The sequence below is a fragment of the Mobula birostris genome, chromosome 17 (assembly GCF_030028105.1).
Source record: "Mobula birostris isolate sMobBir1 chromosome 17, sMobBir1.hap1, whole genome shotgun sequence".
NCBI classification, from domain to species: domain Eukaryota; kingdom Metazoa; phylum Chordata; class Chondrichthyes; order Myliobatiformes; family Myliobatidae; genus Mobula; species Mobula birostris.
The window spans coordinates 66832432-66846587 of NC_092386.1; the positions used below are offsets into that span (position 1 = coordinate 66832432).

Genomic DNA, 14156 nt, shown 5'->3' on the forward strand with positions numbered 1-14156 from the left:
ACTAAATACACCCACTGACCCGGCATCCAGAGCCACCTGTGGCAATGAATTCCACAGATTCCCACCCTCTGGCTAATGAGATTCCTCCTCATCTCTATTCTCAATGGACGCCCCTCCATTCTGAGGCTGTGCCCTCTGGTCCTAGACTTCCCCACCACAGGAAACGTTTTCTCCACATCTTCTCTATCTAGAACAAGAGAAAATCTGCAGATGCTGGAAATCCAAGCAACACACACAAAATGCTGGAGGAACTCAGCAGGCCAGGCAGCAACTACTTAAAAGAGTACAGTTGACGTTTCAGGCCGAGACACTTCAGCAGGACTGAAGAAAAAAGATGAGAAGTCAGAGTAAGAAAGTGGGGGGGTGGGGGAGAGGAGGAAGAACCACAAGGTGAAAGGTGAAACTAGGAGGGGGGAGGGGTGAAGTAAAGAGCTGGGACATTGATTGGTGAAAGAGATACAGGGTTGGAGAAGTGGGAATCTGATAGGAGAGGACAGAAGGCCATGGAAGAAAGAAAAGGGGGGAGGAAAACCAGAGGGAGGCAATAGACAAGCAAGGAGTTAAGGTGAGAGAGGGAAATGGGGATGGGGAATGATGAAGGGTGGGCATTACTGGAAGTTTGAGAAATTGATGTTCATGTCATCAGGTTGGTGGCTATCCTAAAGAAATATAACCTCAGTGTGGCCTCCTGGCGACAGTAGAGGAGGCCATGGACTGAATCTGGGAAGTGGAATTAAAATGGGTGGCCACTGGGAGATCCTGCTTTTTCTGGCCTTTCAATATTCGATAAGGTCAATGAGATCCCTCCTCATTCCTCTAAATTTCAGTGAGTAAAGGCCCAGAGCTATCAATCACTCCTCATACAAAAAGCTTTTCATTCCCAGAATCATTCTCGTGAATCTCCTTTGAATCCTCTCCATCCTTTCTTAAGGGGCCCGAAACTGCTCACAGTACTCCAGGTGAGGCCTAACCAGTGCCTTTAAAAGCCTCAACATTACACCCTTGCTTTCATATTCTAGTCTTCTCAAAATGAATACTGTCATTACATTTCCCGACGCTGTATTCCAACTGCCACTTCTTCGCCCATTTTCCTAATCTGTCTAAATCCTTCCACAGCCTCCCAGCTTCCTCAACACAATCTGCCTTCCACTTAACTTTGTATCATCCGCAAACTTGGTCACAATGCCATCAATTCATCTAAATCTTTGCCAGTCAGCCAATTTTCTATCCATGCTAGTATCTTTTCTGTAATACCATATGAGGCAACGTGTCAAAATCCTTCTGAAAATCCAAGTACACAACATTCACTGATTCTCCTTTGTCTATCCTGCTTCTTATTTCCTCAAAGTATTCCAACATTTGTCAGGCAAGATTTTCCCTTAAGGAATCATGCTGACTTTGGCCTATTTTATCATGTGCCTCCAAGTACCCCGAAACCACATCACTAACAGTCGAATCCAACATCCTAACGGGCCTATAGTTTCCTTTCTTCTGTCTCCCTCCCTTCTTGAAGTGTGGAGTGACATTTGCAATTTTCTTGTCCTCTGGATCCATGCCAGAACCTATTGATTCTTGAACCACCATGATTAATGCTTCCACAATCTCCTCAGCTACCTCCTTCAGAACCCTGGGGTGTAGTCCGTCCGGTCCAGTTGACTTACCTACTTCAGACCTTTCAGTTTCCCAAGCACTTTCTCCCTAATAATAGCAACTGCACTCACTTCTGCCCCTGACACTCACAAACTTCCAGCATACTGCTAGTGTCTTCCACAGTGAAGACCGGTGCTCTACCCACAAGAACTTGCAGCTATTGCTGTTCTGCCATCATTCCTGCTAGTGTCCCGCTCCAATCAACTCCTCGCTCATGCCTCTGTAAATCCCTTTACTCCACTGTATACTGATACATATGACTTTACCTCTCCCTCTCAAATTCCAGGGTGAATTCTATCATATTATGATTACTGACTCCTAAGGGTTCCTTTACCATAAGCTCCTTAATCAAATCCAGTTCATTACACAACACACAATCTAGAAAAGCTGATCCTCAAGTGGGCTCAACCATAAGCTGCTCTAAAAAGCCATCTCATGGGCATTCTACAAATTCTCTCATTTGCGATCCAGCACCAATCTGATTTTCCCAATCTACCTGCATATTGAAATCCCCCATGACAATTGTAACATTGCCCCTTTGACATGCTTTTTCTATCTCCCATTGTAATTTGTAATCCACATCCAGGCTACTGTAAACTTAGTAGATTTTCTACTTTCCAATCTGTTGGGACCGTTCTTGAAACTACAGAAGTTTGGAAGGTGAACACGAGTGTTAACTTTTCCAGTGCAACAGCTGCTAGGGTTTGATTACGTTTCATCCCATTAACTTCTGTAACACTAATTTCCCAGCACTAATTTCATTGATCTCCTCATTCATTCTGGTTCAGTCGCTCTGTACTGTTTCCAAAAGATTTGCTCTGCTTCTATTGACAAACAAAAAGTCTTTGTTTAACTTATTAGCCATTTCCTTACTTTCCTTTCTTTTCAAATCTTTTTATTGTATATATAGGAAAAATAACATGAGTACATTGAAGTAACAACACTTACAATGCCTCAAAAAAACATTATCTTAAAGATTGAAAACAAAATTTTGTGATAACAAAAAAAAGCCTACTGAGCAGAAAAGTGAGAGAAAAAAGAGAACCCATTAGGTGTACAACCCCAGAGCCATGCGTCATACAAAAAGCTTCTAAAAATAAACATCAAACCATTGATGTTCATTTCCTTATTTTCAGTATAATTTCAGCTAACTGAATTTTCGGTAAGGAATCGGAAGACGCTTTTGATAACCTGTTCTTTTTCACATGGCTATAGATGCTCTTGCAGATCATTTTCATATTGTACTTTCCTCTTCCTTCGCAATACCTTGCTTTTCCATTACTGAACTCTGAATTCTTCCCAATCCTCAAGCTTACTCCCCTTGTTGCAACTTTAAAAAACCCTTCCGCTATATCTATTTTAGCTCCTTTGGGAATGCAAATTCTCCTGGATTTTTGTGTCTTAAAGTGATATCTACTTATAGTAAGCAATGTATTAAATCTTTAAATGTTAACTGCTGTGTGCTTACTGTCATACATTTTAATGTAGTTGCCCAATCTATTATGGCCAATTCAGGACTCAAATCTAATTTCCTTCATTTGGATTTAAGATCCTTATTTCAGATTTAACTCAAACATTTCTTTAAGAAACTCTTAGATAGGCACATGGAGCTTAGTAAAATTGAGGCCTATGTGGTAGGGAAGTTCTAGGCAGCTTCTCGAGTAGGTTACATGGTTGGTACAACATTGTGGGCTGAAAGGCCTGTAATGTGCTGTAGATTTTCTATGTTTCTATTTCCAATCTTTGTGCAATGTCCTACCATACAATCTCTTGTTCTTAAAGATCCTTTAACTTCTGGATTATTCATGAGATTGTTCTCAGTGCACTGGATCTAAGGTGGCTTGTTTCTCTAGTCATTGTTCAGCCCGCTGGTTTGGCCCTCCACAATATGACAACTCTTTCGGCCTGTTGATCTGTATTGTGGTGGGGTGGAGATATGCCTTGACCAAAGGAGGTGTAAGGTGCTTGCAGATCACCCCTGGGTAAGGTGCTTAGCCCCTCGATCAGGGTCACGTGAAGCCCTGGGAGCAGCTGGTGGATGGTCGTATGAGCAGCTGGTGCATATCACAAAGCTCTGGTTATGTGACGACTGACACCAGGCCAACAATCTTTGAAAGACCATGATCGCCCACGTCATGCGACACGGCATGTAATGAATGAACGAATGAATGAATATTCTATACTTAGATTAAATTCCCATTAACTATTGTGTTGCCTCTAATTTCCTAGTTTATACACATAGCCTTGCTGTTTTGGATAAAACATGAATGAGGGCCAATTGGCTGGAACACTAATCTATCAATCTTATTGAAACTGAGAAGTCCGATAGAGAACATGGAGCTCGGGGTCTGTATCATGTCTGCTGCAGGGCAGAACCAGAGAAGGTGTAATGCACTAAAGTAAAAAAAAACAACAGCAGATGCTGGAAATCTAGAATTAAAATAAAACATAGAAAATGCTTAGAATTCTAAGCAGATCAGGCCACATCAGTAGAAAGAGAAACTGAGCTAATGTTTCAGGTCAAAGAGATTTTGCCAGGACTGGGAAGGAAGCAAAAATAGTTAATTAAACTGAAGGGAGGTGGATGGGTGGGCAGGCCTTCGTGACCATAGGGATAAGCTGTAAACAAGGTTATCTGATCAATGAGTGAGCAAAAGCAGTTTGAGAGTGAGAACATAGACAAAGAGCCTAAACAAAAGAATGGGAGTGTGAAAGGTAGATCAGAGAGAGACTTGCCTGGCAGGTCTGGTTCGGGTATGTCCTCTATTCCCAGAGGAACCAAAAAACAAAATAATGGGAAAAAGTAGGTTGAGTGAATATCACTGATGGACAATTAATATTGACAGAAAAATCACATTACTGGAAGTTGTAGAGTTCAATTTTGAATGCAGAAAGCTTTAATATGCCCAGACAAAAGACAAGATATGGTTCCTCAAGCTTGCATTGACCCTCCATGTAGCAGTACAGGCCAAAATGGGGAGGGATAAATACGTGATGCTTCTCCATAGAACATACAAGCATACGAAAATGTTTATCTTAGATGTTCAAAATTATTGGACTTTTGATAAACAGGAGAGAAGTTGTGCCATTGGTTGGAGGGTCTTCACCAGACGGCCCGGGTAAGAGACAGGAGGCAGACAGTGAATCTTTTTAGAAAGTAACTTATTGAATTCACTGTCTCTACGGATGGGGGCAGCAGATAATCAGGATAAAATAACTGAGTTTTTTTAAAAAAATGCAATTTTACAGGAAAATGTATGGAGTAGGACGACTTGCATCACATTTTTCAATGGACTGGTCAATGAACAATGGGCGCAATGATGTCGTGCTAGGTTGTTTCAGTTTATAACACTGTTTAAAAATGATGACAAGTTTCTTCTGACATTTTGTGAGGCAGCTGGTGAGTTTAATGAACCTCTCATTTACAGAGCTGCAACGACGTGCTGCAGGAAAAGTTTGCCGTGGAGATGAAATGCAGCACTGCAATCCGCCTGGCAGCACTGCAGATTCAGGAATGCATCCTCAGCTCCAAGCAGTCGCAGAAAATCTCCATGAAGTACATTGAGTAAGTTAGCATGGCCACATGGTTTAGATGTGCTTTAAACTTGCCCTCAAACCATGCTCAAATGACATTTTAGTAAATATGAGTGCGCACCCACAGTTTTACAAGACTGTCATAGAATCAACAGTGGTGGATTTTCTTTTCATGTCTCTATCATTCTGTCTGGTGTTCCTTGACAACCTATTGTTAGCTTCCTTAAAATTTCTTATCTGCATGCTCTCCCATTGTAATATCATCTGAAAACATAGCTTCAAAGTTCAAAGTAAATTTATTATCAAAGTACATATATATCACCATATATAACCCTGAGATTAATTTTTTTGTGGGCACGCTCAATAAATCCATAATAAAATAATAACCATAATCGAGAGACTGCACCAAGTTGGGCGTTCAACCAGTTTGCAAAAGACAACAAACTGTGCAAATACAGAAAGAAAGAAAGAAATAATAATAAATAAATAAACATTAAATATAGAGAACATGAAACAAGGAGTCCTTCAAATTGAGCCCATAAGCTGTAGGAAATTTTCAGTGATGGGGCAAGTGAAGTTGAGTGAAGTTATACTCCTTGGTTCAAGAGCCTGATGGTTGAGGGGTAAGGACTGTTCCTGAACCTGCTGGTGTGAGTCCTGAAGCTTCTGTACATAAGAACATAAGAAATAGGAGCAGGAGTAGGCCATCCAGCCCATTGAGCCTGCCCCGCCATTCAATAAGACCATGGCTGATCTGTCCGTAAACTCAGCTCCATCTACCTGCCTTTTCCCCATAACCCTTAATTCCCCATCTATGTAAAAATCTATCTAACTATTTCTTAATTATAATTACTGAGGAAGTCTCAACTGCTTCCCTGGGCAGAGAATTCCACAGATTCACCACTCTCTGGGAAAAACAGTTTCTCCTCATCTCCGGCCTAAATCTTCTCCCCTGAATCTTGAGACAATGTCCCCTAGTTCTAGTCTCACCTACCAATGGAAATCTATCTTATCTATCCCATTCAAAATTTTGTATGTTTCTATAAGATCCCCTCTCATTCTTCTGAACTCCAGAGAGTATAGTCCCAGGCGACTCAATCTGTCCTCATAGGTTAACCCCTTCATCTCTGGAATCAACCTGGTGAACCTCCTCTGCACTGCCTCCAATGCCAGTATATCCTTCTCAAGTATGGAGACCAGAACTGCACACAGTGCTCCAGGTGCGGCCTCTCCAGTATCCTGTATCGTTGCAGCATGACCTCCCTGCTCTTGAATTCAATCCTTCTAGCAATGAAGGCCAACATTCTGTTTGCCTTCTTAATAACCTGTTGTACTTGCAAGCCAACTTTTCGTGATTCATGCACAAGCACTCCCAAGTCCCTCTGCACAACAGCATGCTGCAATCTTTCACCATTCAAATAATAATCTCCTCTTCTATTATTCCTTCCAAAGTGGATGATTTCGCATTTACCAACATGGTATTCCAACTGCCAGACCATGGCCCACTCACTTAACCTAACTTTATCCCTCTGCAGACCCTCCACATCCTCTGTACAATTTGCTTTTCTACTCAGTTTAATGTCATCAGCAAATTTTGCTGTGCTACACTCAGTCTCCTCTTCCAAATCATCAATGTAAATGGTAAACAGCTGCGGGCCCAGCACCGACCCGGCACCCCACTCACCATTGACACCCATTTATACCAACTCTCTGTCTTCTATCGGTTAACCAAAGCACTGTCCATGCCAATACACTTCCTCTGACTCCATGCTTCCTGAAATGAGTGACTTGGTAAGTCATTTCACAGGTTAGTTAAGGGTTAACCACATCGATTAGCCTGAAGTCTTAATAAAGGCCAGAGTGCATATGGTCATTAGAATAAAATAGATTTTTACTTGAATTTAATTTCTCCAGCTGCTGAGATTTGAGTTTGAGTTAAGTCGATGTATAGTTCAGACTTCAGGATAAGGGTCCTGTAATAATTACTTGCTTCCACTTGAGTTCTTGAGCGTGCTGAGGTCACTGATGAGATCTACATACTCTGCCACAAGGCGCAAGGTGGTGCTTCACATGAGATGTAGGTGATAGTTTGAACTGCTGTGGGTTCCTTCTGCTCATATCAGAGAAAATTGAAGTACTTAGTGCCTTTCAAAATTCATCACCCTCCTGTTCCCCCAGTCATAGAGTCATAGCTGGTACCTGGAGAATGGTGTGCGGGGTTATAGAGTCATAGAACTCTACAGCACAGAAGCAGGCCCTTTGGCCCATCTAGTCAGTGCCGAACTATTAATGTGCCTAGAACCATCAACCCAGACCATTGTCCCCATACCCCTCCCATCCATGTACCTATCCCAATTTCTTTTAAATTAGGAAATCGAACCCACATTCAAAACTTCCACCTACAACTCATTCCACACTCTTACCACCCTCTGAGTGAAGAAATTCTCCCTCACATTCCTCTTAAACATTTCACCTTTCACCCTTAACCTGTGATTTCTAGTACTAGTCTCACCCAGCCTCAGTTGAAAATGCCTATCTAAGCCCCTCATAATTTTGACCTCTATCAATTCTACCCTTATTCTTCTATGCTCCAGGGAATAAAGTTCTAACCTGCACAACTTTTCCCCATAACTCAGCTTCTCAAGTCCTGGCAACATCCTCGTAAATTTTCTGTGAACTCTTTCAATCTTATTGACATCTTTCCTTTAGGTAGGTGACCAAAACTGGACACATTACTCCAAATTAGGCCTCACAAATGTCTCGTAGAACTTTAACATAACATCCCATCCCCTGTACTCAATACCTTTATTTATGAAGGCCAATGTTCCAAAAGCTTTCTTTACAACTATGTTTCATTACAACGCGTGCTACCGCTTCCAATGAATTATGGCTCTGTAGTCCCAGATCCTTCTGTTCTACTGCACTCCTCAGTGCCCAACTGTTTCTCCATAGAGAATGCATGTATACTATATTATACAACCACTACATACAGATATCCACAGCAGAGTGAATTTTAAATAGCCCCATTTAGGCTTAAAGATTTAATCGCCATTTCCTACTCTTGTTGGATAACACCTTTCCTGACAAAGGGGGATCACTCTGCTCGGCAGGTGGGACTTGTTGCTGTGAAACAATCTCAGGTTCTGGGGCCTCCTCTGTGGTAGTTTAGGAGTTGACTCTGAGAGTTATGAAGTGGTTCTGACAGCTCTGGACATCTTGATTTCCTTCTTCTGGCTTGTGCATCTTGATTTTGGGAAGGTGCTTTTAGTTCACTAGAGAACTTCACTGGGTGGAGCTTTGAAGGTTAATGGCGCCTAATGGCGGCTCATTTGCTTGCATCTTTGGAAACAGCTCTATTACCATCTTTAATATCTCTATTTATCCCTTTCAGGGTTCTTTTGAAGACCCTGAACTGGAGTTACACGCTGACTACGGTTCTTTGCAGGAATGAGACCCGCTCTCGGGGTTTCACAATTGGCCATTGTTTGGCATGCCAAGGGCTTGGCCTAAGAGTTCGGCTCACCTTTGGAGGCCTAGGATCTTGGGGCTCTGGAGATGAGCGGATTGAAGTCAGTGTCACGGCAGGAGATCCGTGTGTCGTTGGGGGAGTCAGAAGATTTACGGCTGTGTGCCCAGACCCAAGATCTTTGGGCACAGAGCTTGAAAAAACTGATGGAATGGACTTTTAACATTGTAACCAGTGAGTTGTTTGTTATGTCTCACCTCTCGCTGTGAAACAGAGACACCTCTTTCTCCTTTATTAGGGAGAGAGAGACTGTGGTGTGTCGAATATCGTGTGAAACGCGTAATCTTTGGAGTACTGCAAGTCTGTGTCTTTATTCTTGCTTGTTTCACGCTTGAGTGCTCGATGGTGGATGCTGATGCTTTTTTTGCTGTTGGGGGAGGGGGGATTGTTGCTCGCCGCTGCTTACGCATTGGGGGTAGCTGGGGGGGACTTTGGGGTTCTAACATTTAACTGTTGTTCATTCTTTGTGTTGGGCACGTGGCCAAGTGGTTAAGGTGTTCGCCTAGTGATTTGAAGGTCACTAGTTCGAGCCTCAGCTGTGACAGCGTGCTTGTGCCCTTGAGCAAGGCACTTAATCACACATTGCTCTGTCTGTGCGAGGAGTAGCGCCCCACACAGACTTCCAACCTGCACCTTGTAAGGCATGAGAATGCCCGACGCAGGCCTCTCATGGTCTGAGTCGACGTTCCCTCTCTCCCCTCCCTCCCTCCCCTCCCCATTCTTTGGAGCACTCCTCTGTTTTTGTGGATGGCTGTGAAGAATAAACATTTCAGGATGTATATTGAATACATTTCTCTGACATTAAATGTACCTTTGAAACCTTTGAATTTTCTTATTATTCCTTCCACTGCTTCCTTTATGATCTGATCTCTCCTCTTGCTTTCCTCGTCCACATCATCATCTGATGAATCCTGTTTCTGTATCTCCATTGACTCTTTTCTTTTTGGGCTTCCATTCAACCAGCTGGGCTTTGGTTGTTGCATCTACTTTTACAAGCAGCATTCTGTCTCTCACTTGAAGTTCATGCAATAAACTTAAGGCACACAGGGTAGATTCTAGCTCCTTATACTCACAAAAGCCAAATGTCTGCAACTTTCTTGAAGCTCTTTGAATTATTTTACAGCTTAAAACCAAGCCATATTTCACAAGTAACTGCCTGAGTAACATATCAGAAGCTCCCTCAGATTTGTTGCCTACAAAAGCTGTTGTAGTCGGACCACTGCTCTCGTCACCTTCGGGCTTCCTCTGAGCAGCATGGTCCTTCATGGTCCAATATGCTTTCCAACCAGAGGCACAGAGGTTGACTCCAACATCTGTTTGCCTTCTGTTGGGGAACTGTTCATAGTGGACAGCATGGAGACAGTTGTGGCTTCATCCATTCTTATTTCATGTTCAGTAGCTTCATTGCAGGGGATGTGCCACGCAAATGGTGGAAGGGTCGCCAATCAAGTTGTAGTTGTCTAAGCCAATCGTGTCTCCACAATGCTGGTCGTCCAGTTTTTAACCGCATACAAGATCAATGTGGCTTGTTAGTTGTTGTATTTCACTGTTACGAGTATCATTCCCACAGGAGTTATCTTTTCTCCAGTATGTTGGATATCTGCTGGCTTCACTTTGGTATCTTTGAAATGCTGTTCAAACTCATTTTGTGGAATGACTGAAACAGCTAAACCAGTGTCTAATTCCATTTGAATTAAATTGTTGGTCACCTCTGGAATGAGCCATATTGCTCATCTATTGTTAGTTTTCACATTGTAAATCTCAAGGTGAGCCACTCCTGTATCAGTCTCATCATTATCAGATTTTTCATCACCAGCATGCAGATTAGTGCTCTTTGTGAATCTGTAACATGACATTTTATCCTTTTCTCTTCCCTATGCAGTCCATTTATTTTGGTCTGTCCAACATGCTCTTTGCAGGTATCCTACCTTAGATTAGATTATGCAGACACGCAGTCCTCTTTTATTGTCATTTAGTAATATATGCGTTAAGAAATGATACAATATTCCTCCAGTGTGATATCACAAAACACAGGACAGACCAAGACTGAAAAAACTAACAAAACCACATAATTATAACATATAGTTACAACAGTGCAACAATACCATAACTTGATGAAGAATAGTCCATGGCACAGTAAATAGTTCAAAGTCTCTCAAATGTTCCACATCTCACGCAGACGGGAGAAGGAAGAAAACTCTCCCTGCCATGCCCAACCACAGTCCGACTCTGAGTCATCCGAGAACTTCGAGCCTCCGATCAGCTCTCTGACACCGAGTACCGAGCACCATCTCTATCCGAACGATTTGACCTCAATCTCGGTCAACAGCAGCAGGCAAAGCCGGGGATTTTGGGGCCTCCTCTCGGAAGATTCTCAATTGCCCAGTAACAGCGGCTGCGAACCTGCATTTCAGAAATTTCTCCAGATGTTCCTCTGTGCTTTTATGTCTGACTCCATCAAATCAGAATTGTCCACGGCCCCTATTTAATGGATACAATATCATTTTCACCGGAGGGCTGCGTGCATGTGGCATGCTGCTATCTGCTCCTCCCTCTTTGTTGCATTTTACGCAAGTTTTGCCTTCAAATCTGCATTTTTTTTTGATATATGTGAGCCCCTGCTACAATGGTAACACAATTTGTTTGGCCAGACTGGTGCTCTGTTTAGATGCTGCGATATTATTTACATTCGCTTTCATCCCTGCCTGCACTCAATTGCATCTCTGTATGTGGTTTCCATTGAAACAGTGATTTCTACTGCTTTTTTGAATATAAGTTGTGCTTCAGTTGGGAGCCATTTTTGAATGCTTTCTGTTATGGTTCCACAAACTAAATGATCTCTCGTGCATCATTAAGCCCACCACTAAACTGACAATGCTCAGACAATCTCTTCAGTTCAGCCACATACACTAAAATGGACTCTGTTATGAAACCTAAAGAATTCTGCAATCAACAATGGCTTTGGTTCTAAATGTTTTTGCATTACTTTTACAATATCAGTAAAGCTTATTTCAGATGGTTTGGTGAAACTTTGAAGCAAACCACATGCCTTTAAACCCAATGCACTCAGAAAAATTGGTACTTGTTCCCTACTGGCTATTTCATTTGCTTCAAGTTATGGCTGAATTTGCTCAGTATACATATTCCAATTATCTTTTGTGTAATCTCTTATGTCAATCTTTTTGATAGAGCTGGCCAATTCTGCTTTTTTATTATGATTATTATTACCTGGTATTTGCTCTCTATGAACCTGTCAATTCTTCTGTGTTCAGAGTTCATTTTTTAAACTTGATTGTGCCTTCCCTTCTGAAGAACATGTGCTTGGCTGCTTTATTTTTAAACTCGACCACCTCCCCACGTACTGGGCTGTGTTTTTTTTAGTTCAAATGTATCACTGCGCTTCAACAGGTCGATAGCTGACTTGGATTCATTTTAAAAATACTTTGTCATCACTGTTATGTTTTGTAACTTCAAAATATTAAACTAATTCGAAGGAAGACACAGGTGTCTGAAGTGTGAGTCTAACTTCGGGTTTGCTTTAAGTGATTCGTGTACATATCACGTGGTAGTGTGATGACGTGTGCAATTCACAATTTATTTATACACATAACCCATAATGAATTATTTAAATGAACAAGAATGCTTAATCAAACTATATATACAAAGAAGGCTTAGCAGCACCTCTATTTTCTTAGAGGTTTGCACAGTTTTGGCATGTCGTCTTAAACTTTGACAAACTTCTATAGTGCACAGTGCAGAGTATCCTGACTGGTTTCACCACGGCCTGTTATAGAAATACCAATGTTCAGAATGGTAAAGCCTACAAGAAATACTGGATACAGCCCAGTCAGGCACAGGAAAACTCTCCCCCTATTGAGCTCGTCTACAAGGAGAGCTGCCACAGAAAGGCAGCATCCATCATCAGGGATCCCCTCTATCCAGGCTATGCTTTCTTCTCGCTACTGCCATTGGGAAGGAGGGACAAGAGCCTTAAGCCCCACGCCACCAGGTTTAGGAATAGTTATTATATTTCAACCACTAGGCTCCTGAACCAGCGTTCATAACTTCATTCACCTCCACACTGAACTGATTCCACAACCCGTGGACTCGCTTTCAAAGATTCTACAACTCAAGTTCTCAGTACTGTTTGCTTATTTATTTATTTGTTTGTTTGTTTGTTTGTTTTTTGCATTTGCACAATTTGTCTTCTTTTGTACATTGATCATTTTCAGTCTGCGTGTAGATATTGAATTGATTCTGCTATATTTTTTGTTTACTGTGAATGCCTGCGAGAAAAATGAATCTCAGGCTTGTATAAGGTGACATACACGTACTTTGATAATAAATTTACCTTGCACTTTGATTCTGTGTCATGCTTCTTCAAGCAGATGGGCTGCATTGAGGGGCAGGGTGTGGGTGTGGGGGCCAAGCCATATTTGGAACAGTAGCTCTATTTTACCAAACTTTTTTCACATCGGTGGCGGGGCTGGGGGGATTGGTTAGCTGGATCATGGAATAAACAATTTTTAGGCCAGTTAATTTATTCTCAGCAATCTGAAAATGGATTTCAAAAAGAACATTCATTAAAAGGATGGGCTGCTAATGTAACTCACCATATTTTTATGTCGGCTTTTCCAACTGTATGTTGCAGTACAGTGGCACTTCAGATTGCCAAATGGTTCTGGTGGCCACGTTTCTCTCCACAATTCAGCCACACTGTCCCACTAAGAAAACTCCCATCGATGATTGACAATGAGATACTTATATCACTTTTTCTAAAACATTAACCTTAAGTAATATTATTACTTTTTCAGGAAGGATTGGGGAATTGAGAATTTTGTCTCACCAACTATACTTCACAACATGAAGGAAAAGGATGTTCGAAAGGCAATTAATTATCACTTGAAGAACAACCAAAGCTTGGTTCCACCAGGACAAAAGGTAATTCCGTATAAGTCTGAAGTAGAAATCAGCCATGGCTCTCACTTCTGAGTCAGAAGGATAAGATCCCACTTGAGAGATCTGAGCTAAATCCAGGCTGACATTCCAATGCAGTACTGAAAAAAAATAGCAAACACTTTGAAATACAAACAAGGTGTGCAGTGGGAATATATTTGTAAATAGCTCATGATCGGAGGACAATAGATATTATATCTACTATGTGGAGAGTAAGTCCCTTGTTGCTAGATTTGGAATAAATACTCTTGTTCAAAATTCCTGTCAGCTGTTACTTCAGTAAAGTAGCAGATCAGAATCTCTCTGGTTTCCGAGGAGCCATTATCAAAGCCAGATTTTACCTACCCTCTCAAGTGGACACAAGGTCCCATAACACGATTTTGGCTGGAACACACTGCCAGGGTTGGAGGTAGAGGCTGATCCATTAGGACCTTTAAGACTCTCTTGGACAGGCACATGGATGAAACAAAAACAGAGGCTTTGGGCTGTG

At 41.8% G+C, this 14156-nt stretch overlaps 1 protein-coding gene across 1 annotated transcript in view; it reads left to right on the top strand.

Annotated features, from left to right (window-relative positions):
• The window catches only part of LOC140211455 (FERM and PDZ domain-containing protein 1-like), a 122812-nt gene that overhangs the window by 78940 nt on the left and 29716 nt on the right, over nt 1–14156 (top strand). The window contains exons 10-11 of the mRNA XM_072281156.1: nt 5079–5215; nt 13525–13651. Coding sequence (XP_072137257.1) covers nt 5079–5215; nt 13525–13651 — 264 coding nt within the window. The remainder of the gene's footprint in view (nt 1–5078; nt 5216–13524; nt 13652–14156) is intronic.